The sequence below is a fragment of the Pelodiscus sinensis genome, chromosome 20 (genome assembly GCF_052426305.1).
Source record: "Pelodiscus sinensis isolate ZL-2025 chromosome 20, ASM5242630v1, whole genome shotgun sequence".
NCBI lineage: Eukaryota > Metazoa > Chordata > Testudines > Trionychidae > Pelodiscus > Pelodiscus sinensis.
Window position 1 is genome coordinate 21,031,486 of NC_143071.1, and position 15,297 is coordinate 21,046,782.

A 15,297-nucleotide genomic window follows, 5' to 3' on the forward strand; every position below is an offset into this window, starting at 1 on the left:
ACAGCAGCCCCCCTCTCTTTGCATGTTATGGAAAACAGTCCTTTTCCTGAGACTGCCACAACCGAACCCTGACCTTGTTTTAAGTTAGCATAAGAAGAATGTGCATACCAAATTTGGTGGCCCCAGCTCTTACTGTTTAGGAGGAATAGTAATAGAGATGTAGCCGTGTTAGTCTGATCTGGTTGAAACAAAAGACAGGACTATGCAGCACTTCAAAGACTAACAAGATGGTTTAGTAGGTGATGAGCTTTCGTGGGCCAAACCCACTTGAACAAACATACTCACAGACAGACAGATGCACACTAAAATAGATATATAGGCAGTATCTTTAGGATTGAGAACTGGAAGCCCAAAGATTAGTTTGCCTCAGCACAAGGCATGATTAGCTGCTAATTTAGGAGTGGGCAAATACTGGCTCATGGGCCAGATTTGGTCTTCCAGAGTTAGTGCCTGGTGGGCCCCCACTACTATATTTACCTGCACAGTTGCAGGTACAGGTGATTGCAGCTTCTGTTGGCCACATATCAATGTTCCCAGGCAACGGGAAATGTAGGAAGCAGTGTCCACGGTCCATGGGAGCTGTGATTGCCAGTACCTGTGTTTGTGCAGGTATAGCAGCAGCCGTCCATCAGGGGCTAGCCCTGGTGAACTGCTGCTGTGTTATTGCTCACACCTGTGTTTGGGGAAGCCTTTGCACAAAGAATTTATTGTGCCAGACAAGTTGATTCATGTAGAAGAATTGGTGCATGGGACATCAGGTGCCTAGTCTCCACATATTCATTGTTATCTTTTGCCAAATTCTGTGATTTCATGAGCCTAATGCTTTTGAAATTTACATGTCCAGCAACTTATGGTTGCACATGATGTGACATTAGTTCCTGTGGCTGGAGAGGAAGGCCGTGATTTCTAAAAAGTGTGGGGGATATGATGTAGCTTCTGACCTGCAAGTAATACTGGATACTGTTATTGGAGAGCCTCTGCACTTCCTCTTTCCTTTTATTAACTCCCACTTAGCCACAGCAAAAAGTGGTGATGATATTCTTTGACCAGCCAGTATTCAATTGGCCTATCAGCAATGACAAAGGAACTTGCCAGACATGTGGGACACTGCCCCACAAGTGGTGAGTCAGACACCAATGAAGGTTAATATGTATTATATACACCTCTTTATAAACTGTACCTTTCTTTAACTTGGAATCATCATCACTATCTACACCAGTATTTGTGAAGGTAGTTTACTAGTCTTGAATTGTTTTATGCAGACTTACGTGTAACACCTTTTCGATTTTCCACAGAGAGCGATCGCAGGACTGTCTTCATTGCTCTAACTGTCATCAGTCTCGTGGGCACATTTCTTTTTTTTCTGATTAGGAAACCAGAGGAGTCAAACACACTGAAGGAAGACGTCTCCTCCACTGATGAAAACATCATAAACAACTTGTAAGTGCTTATGGCAACAACACAGTACCATCCTGCCAAGCATGTGTATACATAGTGCACAATGGAAAATTCCTCATTCACTTCTTTCTCTGAACCAAAAGCATGTATATAATTAGGATAAAATATAGGAGAGTCCCTGTAGCCATGAATTAGTTGATACAATCCTTACTTGTCCTCATACTCAATACACTGGAGCATGGGCTAGGCAGGGCATAACAAATGTTTTACCATTGGTGTGTAGGATTTTTGAAAAGACACCATTTATCTCTCTCCTCTCACTATTAAGCATGTGTACTTTCATGTTTTTCCTTGTCCTCATCTCTGAACAGAAACTGTTGGTCTCCATATCACTTCCATGGTTAGGGATAGGAGCAGAGCAGAGGAGAAATTATGAAGAAAAAACAAGATCTGGGGTCTGACTGTCGTGAAACTATTTACTTCCCTTTTAAAAGCACGTTGTCAGTTTGTGTCTTTATTATAATTATTTGAACAGCACAGAGAGAATTTTCAGAGCCTCTCAGAGAATAATATAAAGCTTGATTTGCTTTTACCAGAATTTGTATCTGCCAGTCAGATGCCTTTGTAGGCATAATAGCATTTTAGGTTTCTAAGCCCTTTTATCCACATCCTTTACTTTTAACAATTCTTCCATTTCCTTTATTAGTTATTAGAAGCTAAGTGGTTTGTAATTTTTGGTTTGCTGGTAGCGATAGGGCTTAGAATTCTTATTACAGGTTGAACCTCCCAAATCTGGAACTCTTTGGTTTGGCAATGTCCGTGGTCCGGCAAGGCCATAAATTTTTCTGGACCAAAGAGCCCCAGGAGTAGGAGCCAGCCTGAAGAACTTAGGGTCTGTGGAATCCCAGCTGACCCAGCAGTAGCTGGGTTGCGTAACCCTGGCGTCAGTGGGGCCAGGTGGCATTGGGGAGCCTCTTCCCTGGCCGGGGAACCCCCAGTGTCAGTGGGGTCAGGAGGCCAGAGAGTCCCTGGTAGCAGGGCTGTTGGTTGCCAGAGAACCCTAGAATCCCCCCTGCGGCAAGGCTGGGCTGGCCAGGAAGTCCTGACCTGGAAACTCCCAGTAGCAGCGGGGCCAGGCATTGGCCCGGGAGCTCTGGCTGGGGAACCTGGGTAGCAGGGCTAGGCGGCAGCCAGGGAGTGCTGGTCCCAGCAGGGGAACTCCCAGTGTCAGCACAGCTTGCTTGGTGGCCCCATCCAGAGAACCCCAGGAAACCCTCAGCAACAACAGGGCCAGGCCACAGCAGCGGGGCCGCCAGTGGCTGGGTGGCCCAGGGTCGGGAGGAACCCCAGAGATAGTGGGGTTGGCGGTGCCTGGGTAGTCCCAGCCAGGACCCCCCCCCAGGAACCTCCAAAGGCAGTGAGGCTAGTGACAGCTAGGCAGCACTGGCTCGGGAATCCTGGGAACTCCTAGTGCAGTGGGAGGGCAGCAGGGCAGAGAGCCTCAGCTGGGCCATGTTTAGCAGGACAGCAGCAGGGCAAGGAGCCCCAGCCTTGGGAGCCACAGGGAGACAAGCTGGCATCAGGGCAGCCAGCAGGGAAGCATTGACCTCTCCTGGTCTGACAAACTCCCTGGTCCGGTATGGTTCCGGTCCCAAGGGTGCTGGACCAGGGAGGTCCAACCTGTACTTTGGCCCTTTGGCAGATGCTTTGTGTATGGGTCAGGATTTTCAGAAGCATCTGCTCAATAAGGTATGTTGTATCAATAGCAATGTAGGCTGATTAGCTGGCCAACAGTTTTAAAAAAATATCAGGATATCAGGTCATGGGGGTAGGCAAGGGTTGTTTGGACACATTTAATAATCTGTAGAGCTCCGTAATGCTATTACTATTTAGCTGCAGATCTCTCATAAATGGTCTAGGTACCATGCTGACGCATACATTAGAAGTGCATAGCATAAGCATTAAAATCTCACTGAAAGAGTATTTACAGATACAGTTTTTTTTATTAGCATAGCTGTAGGATGATTAGAAAAACAAGAGCACATGTAATAGAAACAGATCTGATATGTAGAGCCCTGTCAATCCATGGATATTCACTTTCTATCTGTAGATATCCATGGCTCATTTTTGCAGACATAGATACACATTTTGTATCTAGAATCCTGCAAATTTGTGAACATTCACTTTACATCCATAGATATCTGTAGCCACAGATGTGGATGTGGATATCTGCAGCTCATTTTTGCAGATATGGATATAAATTTTGTATCCATGCAGGGCTCTCCTGATACAAAGCCCAAAGCCATAGTGCTGTAAAGGAGCATACTCTGCAAATGACATATACCCACACTAAAGGCAAATATCTTTTACGACTAGTGGTTTATTTCCCAAAAATGTTTTATTAAACCTATTAATGTGTTGGAATTGCTAATTATGGGCAGGAAAATGTATAGAAAACTAAAAGATTAATTAGTCTATTTTCCAAAATAATGGTAGAGCAATGGTTATCTCTGGTTCATCTTTCTCACCTTAAAAAAAAATATTTACCCAGGTCTGACCAAAGCAAAGCAACGAAGGCAGTGGATGCATTTAGTAAGTATTATTGTGCTTTAAAACCACCCCTCAAAAATATGACAGCAGATTTATGAACTATTAAATGATCCTGTTTGTACACAATGATACTATATATGAATAATTTTAAACAGAAATTTGGCTATAATAATTCAGGGCTATAGACCCGCAGTCTCTCCTTTCTTAATTTTAAAACACTTAATCTTCCTTGTTTATCACTTTGGGAAATCATCCTCACAAGGTTCCCTTCTCTTTTCTTCATTCATCCATTGTATTATGTAGCCCAGATTCTCCATTCTTCCCAGATCAGGATCTTTAGTGTTTTCAACAGTGGTGCCTGTTTTAATCTGACATGACACTGAGGCAAAGATAGGATGCATCTGTGTTTTGAAAGTTCTAAGGCACCTCCTGATTCAAGGCTCAAGGGAAAGAGTAAAAATCTCAGTCTGTGGAGATTAAAGAAGACTGATGGGCTCTTTAATGAGTATGAGTCACGGTAGCCATTTCTACACTACATGGAAGATAGATGCTGCTGTGGTTGATTTACTGGATCTAGTAAAGATCTGCTAATTTGAACTGAGAGGGCACCCCCTTTGGTGCTGGTATGCCTGCTCCTCACGAGTAGAAGGAGAAGCTGAGGGAAGCATTTTTTCCCGTCGACTTTTGTGGATGGTGATTTAAGATACATTGTAATTAGCATAACTGGAGTTGCGTATCTTAAGTTGACCTTCTCCCTAAATTGAGAGAGAAGCAAAGGATATTTGGCAGTCTCTGGTCAGAACTGAAACAAATCTAGGGAGATGAAAAAGAGAATTAACACTAGGAAGAGAGGACAGGGTATGAGAGGGAGAGATCAAAGGGAAGGGGGAAGGAAAAAAGGAAAGTCACTCATGAAAGTAAAAATGTTTCCCATTAAAGATAGAGCAAGATGGAAATAATACTTAAATTTTATATGACTTTATAATTTGGTTGATTCCCATCTCTACCCTGTTTCCCTACAAAAAACAAAACAAAAAAACCCCTTCAGATTGGCCTTTTATGTTAAAGGCCCCCTAATTAGCAGCCTTATTTAGTCAAAGAGAGAAAAATAAATTTGCCTGGTTTGCATCACTTTAATGTTCTTCTGCCTTTGTAAATCACAAATAAATGTACCTTTAATGTCAGTGAATTATATTCATTTGGTTTTTTTTTCAGAGAGATCTATTAAGTTATACTTCACGAAAGAGATTTTGCTCCTTAGTGTTACAACGGCTTATACAGGTAATGAAACAGATAAAAGGACACAACCATTTGCTAGTGTCATGGTATATATGGGACACTAAATGAGAACCCCTCAATCAGGATTATATTCTTGTATCCCAATACACATTACTTCAACATATTGGAGTTTATGGCCCTTTTATAGTTTTTTGTACTACATTTCTGAAAAATGCTCTTCTGTAGATTAATCTTTTTGTACCTAACCCTAACAAAATTATGGGATTTAATAAAAGTTGTTAAACTCAGTTTAGGGTAAGCCAATTTGTATCTTGGTTAGGGCATGGTTCATGAATCTGTTTTATTACATAGTTTGTTCTTGTTTATAATGGGCTGATTGAATCATGTTAGCACACAGTTAAATTGCAGCAGAGTCTAATAATGGTAATTAAATTCATTTTTGTAGATGAGATCTTTAATATTAGCTCCATCAGACTTGCAGTCAAGTGTAGGAGATTTTTGTAAGAGCTCTTGTCTTAAATGCTATGTGTGCATTAGGAAGTTGTTCCAAAGATTTCCTACATTGTAATCACTGGTTTGGCTCTGTATTAGGGCTGCCCCTGGATGTGTAGTGCCTGTCTGCAGCAGGTCACTAATCAATAAGAACAGTCATGCTGGGTTGGGCCAAAGGTTCACCTAGCCCAGTATCCTGTATTCTAGCAGTGGCTAATGCCAGATGCCCCAGGAGAAATGAACAAAACAGGTGATCGTCAAGTGGTTCATCTCCTGTCACCCATTCCCAACTTCTGGAAAACTGAGGCTAGAGACACCATTCCTACCCATACTGGGGCCCATTGATGGACCTGTCCTCAATGAATTTATCTAGTTATTTTTTGAACCCTGTTTAGTCTTGTCATTCACAACATCCTCTGGCAAATAGTTCACAGGTTGACTGTGCATTGTGTGAACAAAAACTTCCTTTTGTCTGATTTAAACCTGCTGCCTATTAATTTCATTTGGTGACCTCCTAATTCTTGTGTTACCAGAAGGCATTAATAACACTTCCTTATCTATTTTCTTCACACCTATCATTATTTTATAGACTTCTGTCATATCGCATCTTAGTCATCTCTTTTCCAAGTTCCAATATTATTAATCTCTCTTCATATAGAAGCAGTTCCAAGCCCCTCATCATTTTATTGATCTTTTGTGAACTTTTTCCAATGCCTACATATTTTTTGGGGGGGATGGGATGACCACATCTGCATGCAGTATTCAAGATGTGGGTGTACCATGTATTTATAAACAGGCAATATGATATTCTCTTTGGGTATGTCTACACTGCATTCCTCTTTCGTGAGAGGAATGCAAATGCAGGTAAACAAAATTGCAAATGAAACACGGATTTGAATTTCCTGTGCTTCATTTGCATAATTGCGTCCGGGCGCTATTTTGAAATACCCTATTTCGAAAAAAGAAATGCTGTCTAGATGCGGTTATTTCAAAAGACCCTATTTTGAAAAAAAGAAACGCTGTCTAGACACTGTTATTTCGAAAGAAAACCCTTCTTTTGAAATTACCCTTACTCCTTATAAAATGAAGTTTAAGGGTAATTTCAAAAGAAGGGTTTTCTTTCGAAATAACAGTGTCTAGACAGCGTTTCTTTTTTTTCAAAATAGGGTCATTTGAAATAGCGCCCGGATGTGATTATGCAAATGAAGCGCATGAAATTCAAATCCGCGCTTCATTTGCAATTTCGTTCACCTGCCTTTGCATTCCTCTCTTGAAAGAGGAATGCAGTGTAGACATATTTGTCTTATTGTCTGTCTATTTCTTAATGATTCCCAACATTCTGTTTGCTTTTTTGACTACTGCTGCATATTAAGTGGATGTTTTCAGAAAACTATCCATGACATTAGGATTTTTCTCTGAAGTGGTAACAGCTAATTTAGACCCCGTCATTTTACATGTATAGTTAAGGTTATGTTTTCCAATGTGTACTACTTTGCATTTATCAGTATTGAATTTCATCTGCCTTTTTGTTAAGTCACCCATTTTTGTGAGATCCCTTTGTACCTTTTTGCAGTCTGCATTGGGCTTAACTAGCTTGAGTACAGGTTGGACCTCCCAAAACAGGGACTCCCTCATCCAGCAACATCTGTGGTCCTGGCTGGGAGCCCCAGTGGCAAAAGGGCTGGTGGCTCAGAGCCCAACGAAGCTGGAGCTAGGTTGAGCACCAGAGCTCCAGTAGTGCAGCCGGGGCCGGGGCAGCCCCAGTAACAGGGCTGGGGACGTGGCAGTTGCAGCAGCTGTCGTAGTGGGCCAGAGACATGGCAGCCGTGGTAGCAGGGCTAGGGCCAGAGATGCGGCAGCTGCAAAAGTGGGACTGGGGCTGGATGCATGTCAGCCCTGATGCTGGGGCTAGAGCCGCAGCAGCCACAGCAGCCCCGATAGCGGGGTTGGAGCCAGGGCAGTCCAATCCTTCCCTCCCCTGAGCAATGAGGCCTGGAGAATGAACAGGGGGCCTTGCACCTGCAACAGGGGTTGGGAAGCAGGCAGCAGGAAGGGGAGCAACCTGGACTCAGCCTTCTCCACTCCACTGGCTCCAGCCATTTTGCTCCATTTCCCACCTCCACCCCTGGTTTAAAGTAGGACTTCATTTCAAAATGTCCCCCCAAGGTCGAATTTATAAGCAGAGCATCCACACTACCGAGCCTATTATTTCCAAATAATGGGTGACAGAATTTGAAATCTGTACTCCTGCTTTTCATCAGGAGTAATGCTAATATTTCAAAATAACAGTAGTGTGGACACTCCGGTGCTGCTATTTTGAAACAATTACTCCCCAGAATAATTCAAACTAGTTACTCGCCAGAGCTTTCTGGGGCTCTAAGTCCAAAGTAGCACATCCCCATTAATGGAGCCTGACTTGGACTAACTTCAAGTCTTCCCCTGTAGCACGGACATGCTAGTTTGATTTTGTTAAATTGGGAGTTACTTAGTCGAGTTTAATAATTTCAGAATAATTTCCTTGTGAAGTCGTGGCTGTAGGCATTGCCAGCAAGTTAAGGCAGTGTGGACTGGATAAATGGACTGTAAGCTGGATAGAAAGTTGGCTAAATTGTTGGGCTCAATGGGTAGTGATCAACGGCTCGATGTCTGGCTGGCAGTTAGTATCAAGCAGAGTACCCCAACAGTCGGTATTGGGGCCAGTTTTGTTCAGCATCTTTATTAATGACCTGGATGAGGGGATGGATTGCACCCTCAGCAAATTTGCAAATCACACAAAGCTAGGGGGAGAGGTAGATAAGTTAGAGGGTAGGGACAGGGTCCAGAGTGACCTAGACAAATTGGAGGACTGAGCCAAAAGAAATCTGATGAAGTTCAACAAGAAGTAATGAGTCCTGCACTTGGGATGAAAGAATCCCAAGCATTGTTACAGGCTGGGGACCGACTGGCTAGATAGCAGTTCAGCAGAAAAAGACCTGAGGATTACAGTGGATGAGAAGCTGGATATGAGTCAACAGTGTGCCCTTGTAGCCAAGAAGCTAACAGCATATTAGGTTGTAGTAGGAGAAGCACTGCCTGCAGATCTAGAGAAGTGATTATTCCCCTTTATTCTGCACTGGAGAGGCCACGTTTGGGCTATGTCGACACTGCCCAGTCTTGTGCAAGAACATATGCAAATGAGGCATGGCAATGAATATCGCCGCACCTCATTTGCATACTTAACGTGCCGCCATTTTTGCACAAGGGGCTTTTGCGCAAGGAGCCAGTCTACAATGTTCCTTCTTGTGCAAAAAACCCCTCTTGTGCAAGAGCCGTTCTGCCTGAAAATCGCTGCGCCTCATTTGCATATGCTCTTGCACAAGACTGGGCAGTGTAGACAGCGGCAGATATAGGGCCGGGCGAGCAGGGCGGCTGCCCCAGGCCCCGCACTTCACTAGGCCCTGCTTTGACGTGTCTTTGAGCGCTTTGATGTGGCTTTTGTTCCTCTGGACGTCGACCCCAGTCACAGCCCGCTCCTTCTCGATGACCTCCAGGAACTGCAAGGGCTTCTACTTGGCGAAGTCCACGCTCCACTGAGGAGCTGGGTTAAAACTGGCCACTGTCTTCTGGGCAGCTTCTTTTTTCCCTTTTTCTTTTGGCTGCCTGGCGTTGCAGCGCCTGGTTGTGCTGCATTCATCGCAGTACAGAGAGGACGCAATTTCTCCGGCTGCCAGCACCACCCCACCCTTCTTCTTTAGAAGCCAGTTGGCTCTTCACTTTGAGCAGAGCCACTCTCGCCCCTTCACGCCACCCACTGGAAGCCAGAGCTGCTGCAGGCTGCTATTATAGCCTGGACCCGGATGCAACCGAATCAGTTTCCCGGCCCTCCTTTCTCGGCCTCTCTGGCTCTCCTCGAAAAGTGCGTGTCTGAAACCCTGAAATCCCAAGAGCCACCTGAGGCCTCCCATTATTCCACACCAGCCACGCATTTTGATCGGAGCTGGAGGGTGTTTCTTTCTCTAGCCTTGCTCCTAAGGAATGACCCATCACTTGCTTGGGAGCAAGGTGAAGTGGGAAGAAGGGGCGGTGGGACAACAACACCAAAGCTTCGCACACACCCATGGTTCTGCGCTCAGACTGGACCAGTATTTGAATTTTTTTTTCTTGCGACGAATGTTAAATTTCGCCACCTTGTCTCTAAACTGAAAGAGGAACAGGAATTAATGAACAAATAAATTGATTTATGAAGGAATTCAACAGATGATTTGGTGCGGGTGGGGAGGAATGGTTTTTAAATGGAGCGGGTGAATTTATCAGAAAAGATTATCAAGGATCCAACCCCATGTTCTAGAGGTCCCTAAACCCTGAATGCCAGATGCTGGGATTAGAGTACAAGCAATAGATCGCCAGGCAAGTGCCTTGTTCTGTTCATGCCTTCTGAAAGATCGGACACTGGCCACTTCAGCTGTTTGTGTTGACAGTAGAGGTGAAGAGATTGAAGGAAAGAAAAGAGGCTCCTTCATTGGTTTATTTAGGATCCTCATTGAGTCAGCGGAGCTGTTCTCCTATTAGCCAGTCAGGATGGAGGAATTGCTCAGCTCTCGGATTATAGTAAAAATGCTTAAATATTCTATTTTGTTGAGACAAAAAAGGAATATTGAAGGTAGTTTATGGCTGCTTAGAAGGAAAGGAAATTGCATAGGTAAAGTCTTGTTCATTTTGGGTGGAGCTATACGTTTTCTGTTGTTAGGCTGTACAAGTTTCTCCCTGAGGGGTTGCAGAAACTTTGCCTGTTGATAATTTGGTTTGCTGTACTGAAATATCTGAGGACTAAGAACTTTTTATGGGGAGAGGAGTCCTGCTGGGGAGCCTAAGAAGAGCCAAATTGCTGTGCCGTCTATAGCTCTAGAAAGACTGAAGACCTGAGCAAGCTGTTGAGAGGTTTTCCTCTTGTGGGGTCTTGCACTAAGTACTAAGACAGTGTTTTATGTGAGAAAGCACCACCTAGCAACAGTAATGACTAATACCAAGTATAATATCAGAGGCTACTATTGGTAGAAGGAACTAGGGACTCAGGTTGTCTAGTTTTGCCTTCACATCACCTTCAAAGGAAGAGCTAAAGAAAAGTCTCCCGAACATAAATAGGAAGAAACTTCAGATAAAACATTATCCCCACCCTTCACTGTAGCCAGCTTAATAGCTATGGGGGGAGGGGCTCCCTTTACATTTCACAGACTATTGCTTTCTTTGAGCTACATGGTCTTCACGATAGAAATCACTCCAGGTTACAGGCAATGCATAGTCCACCAGATTACATTGCATATAATTATACTGAGTGTGCATATAACACATTAAAACTTTGTCTCACTTTGTAGTCAACTAAGAAATAATATGTAGCGGGGCTGAATCTGGGATATGTTCATTTGCATATTTCTGAAAATGTGTTCCTTAAATGAGAAATTGTCACATAGATATAGATGGGAGATTTTTCTCAAAGGTATATCTGATAAAGTTGGACTTCCAGCTCTGAGTTACTATTAGAATTGGACTATTTCAGTTGGGCCTAATTGCTATTTGTGATTTTGAAAACCTTTCTCTAAAGGTCTAAAAGGATGCAGAATAATAGGAGTATTGAGAGTATAATCATGCAAGATTTCACTGCTGTAGGGGTTTAAAAATCATGTTGGGAGGTGAACGTACTGCTTAATGTTTGTAGTCCTCAGTCACACATATTTGTCATGTGGTTGCTGTTGCATTTGTTTGTGAAGGATGATTTTTAAACTTTTTTGAAAATGACTTGTGTTAAGAAATGGACTTTAATGACATAATTGAAGAATGTGCTGCCAAAAGAGCTAGAAAGCTATAATAGACTTAAATACAAATGAAAATTTGTAATTATTAATGCAGAATTTTGTTTACAAATGAATTACAATATAATTAAAATACAAATTATCCAACTAAATTAAGTTTCTATCAAAGTTACCCAATTCACTTTTAATATGAAAATAACCTTCAATTTGCGCATTTGATGCCTTTTTTCTATTTTTTTTTCCTCCAAAGGGGGCCCCACGAAATTGTGCTGTCCTGGGCCCCGCAAATCTCTCATCTGCCCCTGAGTGTAGACGTAGCCCTAGAGTATTGCATCCTGTTCTGGGCCTCCCATTACAAAAAGGATGTGAATGCATTGGAGAAAGTCCAAAAGAACAACCAAAATGATTAGGGGGCTGGAAGACTTGATTTATTTGGAGAGGCTGAGGGATTTGGCTTATTTAGTCTACAGAAGAGAAGAATGAGGGGGATTTGATAGCAGCCTTTAACTATCCTTTAACCCTGGCTGGGTTGATTTAGTTGGGATTGGTCCTGCCTAGAGCAGGGGGCTGGACTTGATGCCCTTCTGAGGTCTCGTCCAGCTCTATGGTTCTATGATTCTATGAACTACCTGAAGGACGGAACTTTCCAAAGAGGACGGAAAGAGTCTGTTCTGAGTGGTGACGGATGCAATTGTCTCAAGTTTCAGTGGCAGAGGTCTAGTTTGGAAAAACTATTTCACTAGCAGGGTGATGGTTATCCCTAGAGGTTTTTAAGTCTCGGCTTGACAAAGCTCTGGCTGGGATGATTTAGTTGAGGTTGGTCCTGCTTTGGACAGGGGGTTGGACTCAATGACTTCCTGAGGTCTTTTCCAATCCTATAATTCTATGATTATAGAATTATAATCAACAACCTTTGGAAGTTGAAGGAAGGTAATGTGATGCTACTGCGGTACAAAAATACAGAAAATAATAAGATGCCTTTTGATGTCTGATTCTACAGTCTTTGTTCAGGCAAAACTTTCAATGAAATCAATGGGAGTATGGTGTAACTCACGCTGGATTGAACTCTTAAAGTAACCATTTCAGAAACAAAAGACAGAACTATGTAGCACTTTAAAGACTAACAAGATGGTTTATTAGGTGATGAGCTTTCGTGGGCCAGATCCACTTCCTCAGATCAATATGTGGGGGGGGGGGGAGAAAAACCTTAGTGTTGCTTGAAATATATTGCTGCCATCTGGTGGCTGTAATTCACCATTATCATCTGTACTGTAAAGTGTTTTAGAACAATTCCTGATAAGATCTCCAAAAGCAGATAATGATTCTGAATTGTTGTGGTCTGTTATTGAACCTGTTCAAAGTTTTGTGAGACTTTACAGCTCACATCATGTAAGATTATCTACTATTACTAGATCCTTATATGGAGTACTATAAGGTCTGTAAGCAAAGGTCAGAAAGATTTATTTAAGAGTTTGTTTTTGGCTTGGCTTTGTGTTGGCTTAAGTAAGTCTCTTCGCACTACAGGCAGTCCCCGGGTTACATACAAGATAGGGACTGTAGGTTTGTTCTTAAGTTGAATTTGTATGTAAGTCGGAACTGGCATCCAGATTCAGCCGCTGTTGAAACTGACCAGCAGCGGCTGAATCGGACACGCCTGGGGCAGAGCAGCTGGGGTGCTGCTGGGTTGGTCCCGCAGCGCCGCTCCTTGGCGCTACTGGACCAACCCGGCAGCCCCCCAGCTGCTCTACCCCAGGCGTCAGCGAAAAAAGCCTGGTCTGATGGGGGGGGGGCGCACTAACTGCACACCCCCCAGCAGACCAGGGAGACACGGAGCGGCTTTTCTCGCCGCGGAGGACGCAGGTGGCGGGACCGCAGCACGTCTGGGCGGTCCCGCCGCCTGCGTCCTCTGCGGCGAGAAAAGCCCCGTTCGTATGTAGGGATCCGACGTAAGTCGGATCCACGTAACCCGGGGACTGCCTGTATTGTAAATATACTTCCTATAGAGAAAGCTTGGACAACTCTCTTCTGTGTTGTAGTGACTTCAGAAACCAGGTATTAGTAAATCCCATGTTGCAGTACACATTTTTGTGGAAGTCACTACAAGTCTTAAGTAGGGATGTAACAGTGTATTTGATTAGTCGATTAACTGATAAACAAAAGCTTATAGGTTAATGCTGTAGACTACATGCATTTCTTCCCCTGCCAGCAAATTTTTTAGCAGGCTGGCCAGCAGCCTGGCTCATTTCTGGCTTGCACCAGGTCCAGGACCTACCCCCGCTGCACCTTTGCATTTAAAGTGTATTATGAGTCAGGCGGGCAGGCAATCCAGCTCATGCTGGGTCTGGGAGCTCTGCTCCCCCTGGATAGGGGCTGCTGTCACCCTGCTCTGCTGCCTCTGGTTTTTAAACTGGCTCCCCTCGTGGGCCCACCCTCTCTCACGGGCCCCAGCCCAGGGCTGTAAGGACAGGTCCGTCCGATCCCGTCCAGCCAGTGGGGTTTTAGCCCGCAACCCACCGGCTCACCGGCCATACCTCCAGGCCCCGCCCTGGGCTGTTCTCTCTCTCCCTTCTCCCCCTTTGCAAATCCTCCTCCTTTCCCTTAGGGCCAGCACCCTACCTCTCTCTGCCAGCCCCCCTCCGCTTGCGTTTTAGCCCCTTTTAAAGCCTCCCGCCCATCTCCCGCTGTGCTGACGTCACCCGTCAGTCCTGCTGACGTGGGCGCGTCCTTCCGCCCCAACCGTGCCCCGTGGCATGCTCTGCCTGTGCAGCTAACCCCACCCCTACTGCTCGACTGAGCCGCGGCGGCCGTGCACGGCGGACAAAAACTCCGCGCCTCCCGGTCTGGCCCTAGAAGCGCGACGGCGATTGTGGGGTCAGTGCGGGGCAGATCCACCTCGGAGGGGCAGAGGCAGTCTGTCCCGTCACGCCAACTAAATCATTCCAGCCAGGGCTTTGTCAAGCCGAGATTTAAAAACCTGTAGGGATGGAGATTCCACCACCTCCCTAAGTTTCCAGTGCTTCACCACCCTCCTAGTGAAATAGTTTTTCCTAATATCCAACCTAGACCTCCCCCACTGTAACTTGAGACCATTGCTCCTCATTCTGCCATCCGTCACTACTGTCAACAGCCTCTCTCCATCCTCTTTGGAACTTCCCTTCAGGAAGTTGAAGGCACGCTTCCCTTCTGCAGATTAAATAAACCCAGATCCCTCAGCTGCCTCTCCTCATGAGTCTTGTGCTCCAGCCCCCTAAGCATTTTGGTTGCCCTCCACTAGACCTTCTCCAAGGTGTCCACATCCTTTCTGTAGTGGGGGGGGGGCCCAGAAATGGACACAGTACTCCAGATGTGGCCTCTTCAGTGCTGAATAAAGGGCAATAATCACTTCTCTAGATCTGCTGGCAATGCCCCTCCTAATGCACCCTAATATGCCATTAGCCTTCTTGGCTACAAGGGCACTCTGTTGACTCATATCCAGCTTCTCATCCACTGTAATCCCTGGTCCCTTTCTCCTAAACTACCCAGCCAGTGAGTTCCCAGCCTGTAGTAATGCTTGGGATTCTTCTGTCCCAAGTGCAGGTCTCTGTACTTGTCCTTGTTGAACCTCAAAAGATTTCTTTTGGCCCAGTCCTCTAATCTGTCTAGGTGATTCTGGATCCTATCCCTGCCCTCCAATGTATCTTCCTCTTCCCCCTAGCTTAGTGTCATCCGCAAACTTGCTGAGGGTGCAATCCATCCCCTCATCCAGATCATTAATAAAGATAAACTTAAAAAACAACAGAGAGTCTGGTAGCACTTTAAAGACCGGTTATCTGAAGAAGCAGGCTGTGCCCAC

At 44.7% G+C, this 15,297-nt stretch overlaps 1 protein-coding gene across 4 annotated transcripts in view; it reads left to right on the top strand.

The window, feature by feature from the left end:
* MFSD11 (major facilitator superfamily domain containing 11) overlaps positions 1-15,297 on the top strand; it is a 56,166-nt gene that overhangs the window by 15,705 nt on the left and 25,164 nt on the right. For all 4 annotated transcript variants that reach the window (XM_075903578.2, XM_075903579.2, XM_075903581.2 and 1 more), the window contains exons 8-10: positions 1,296-1,440; positions 3,950-3,990; positions 5,164-5,229. In XM_075903578.2, coding sequence (XP_075759693.2) covers positions 1,296-1,440; positions 3,950-3,990; positions 5,164-5,229 — 252 coding nt within the window. The remainder of the gene's footprint in view (positions 1-1,295; positions 1,441-3,949; positions 3,991-5,163; positions 5,230-15,297) is intronic.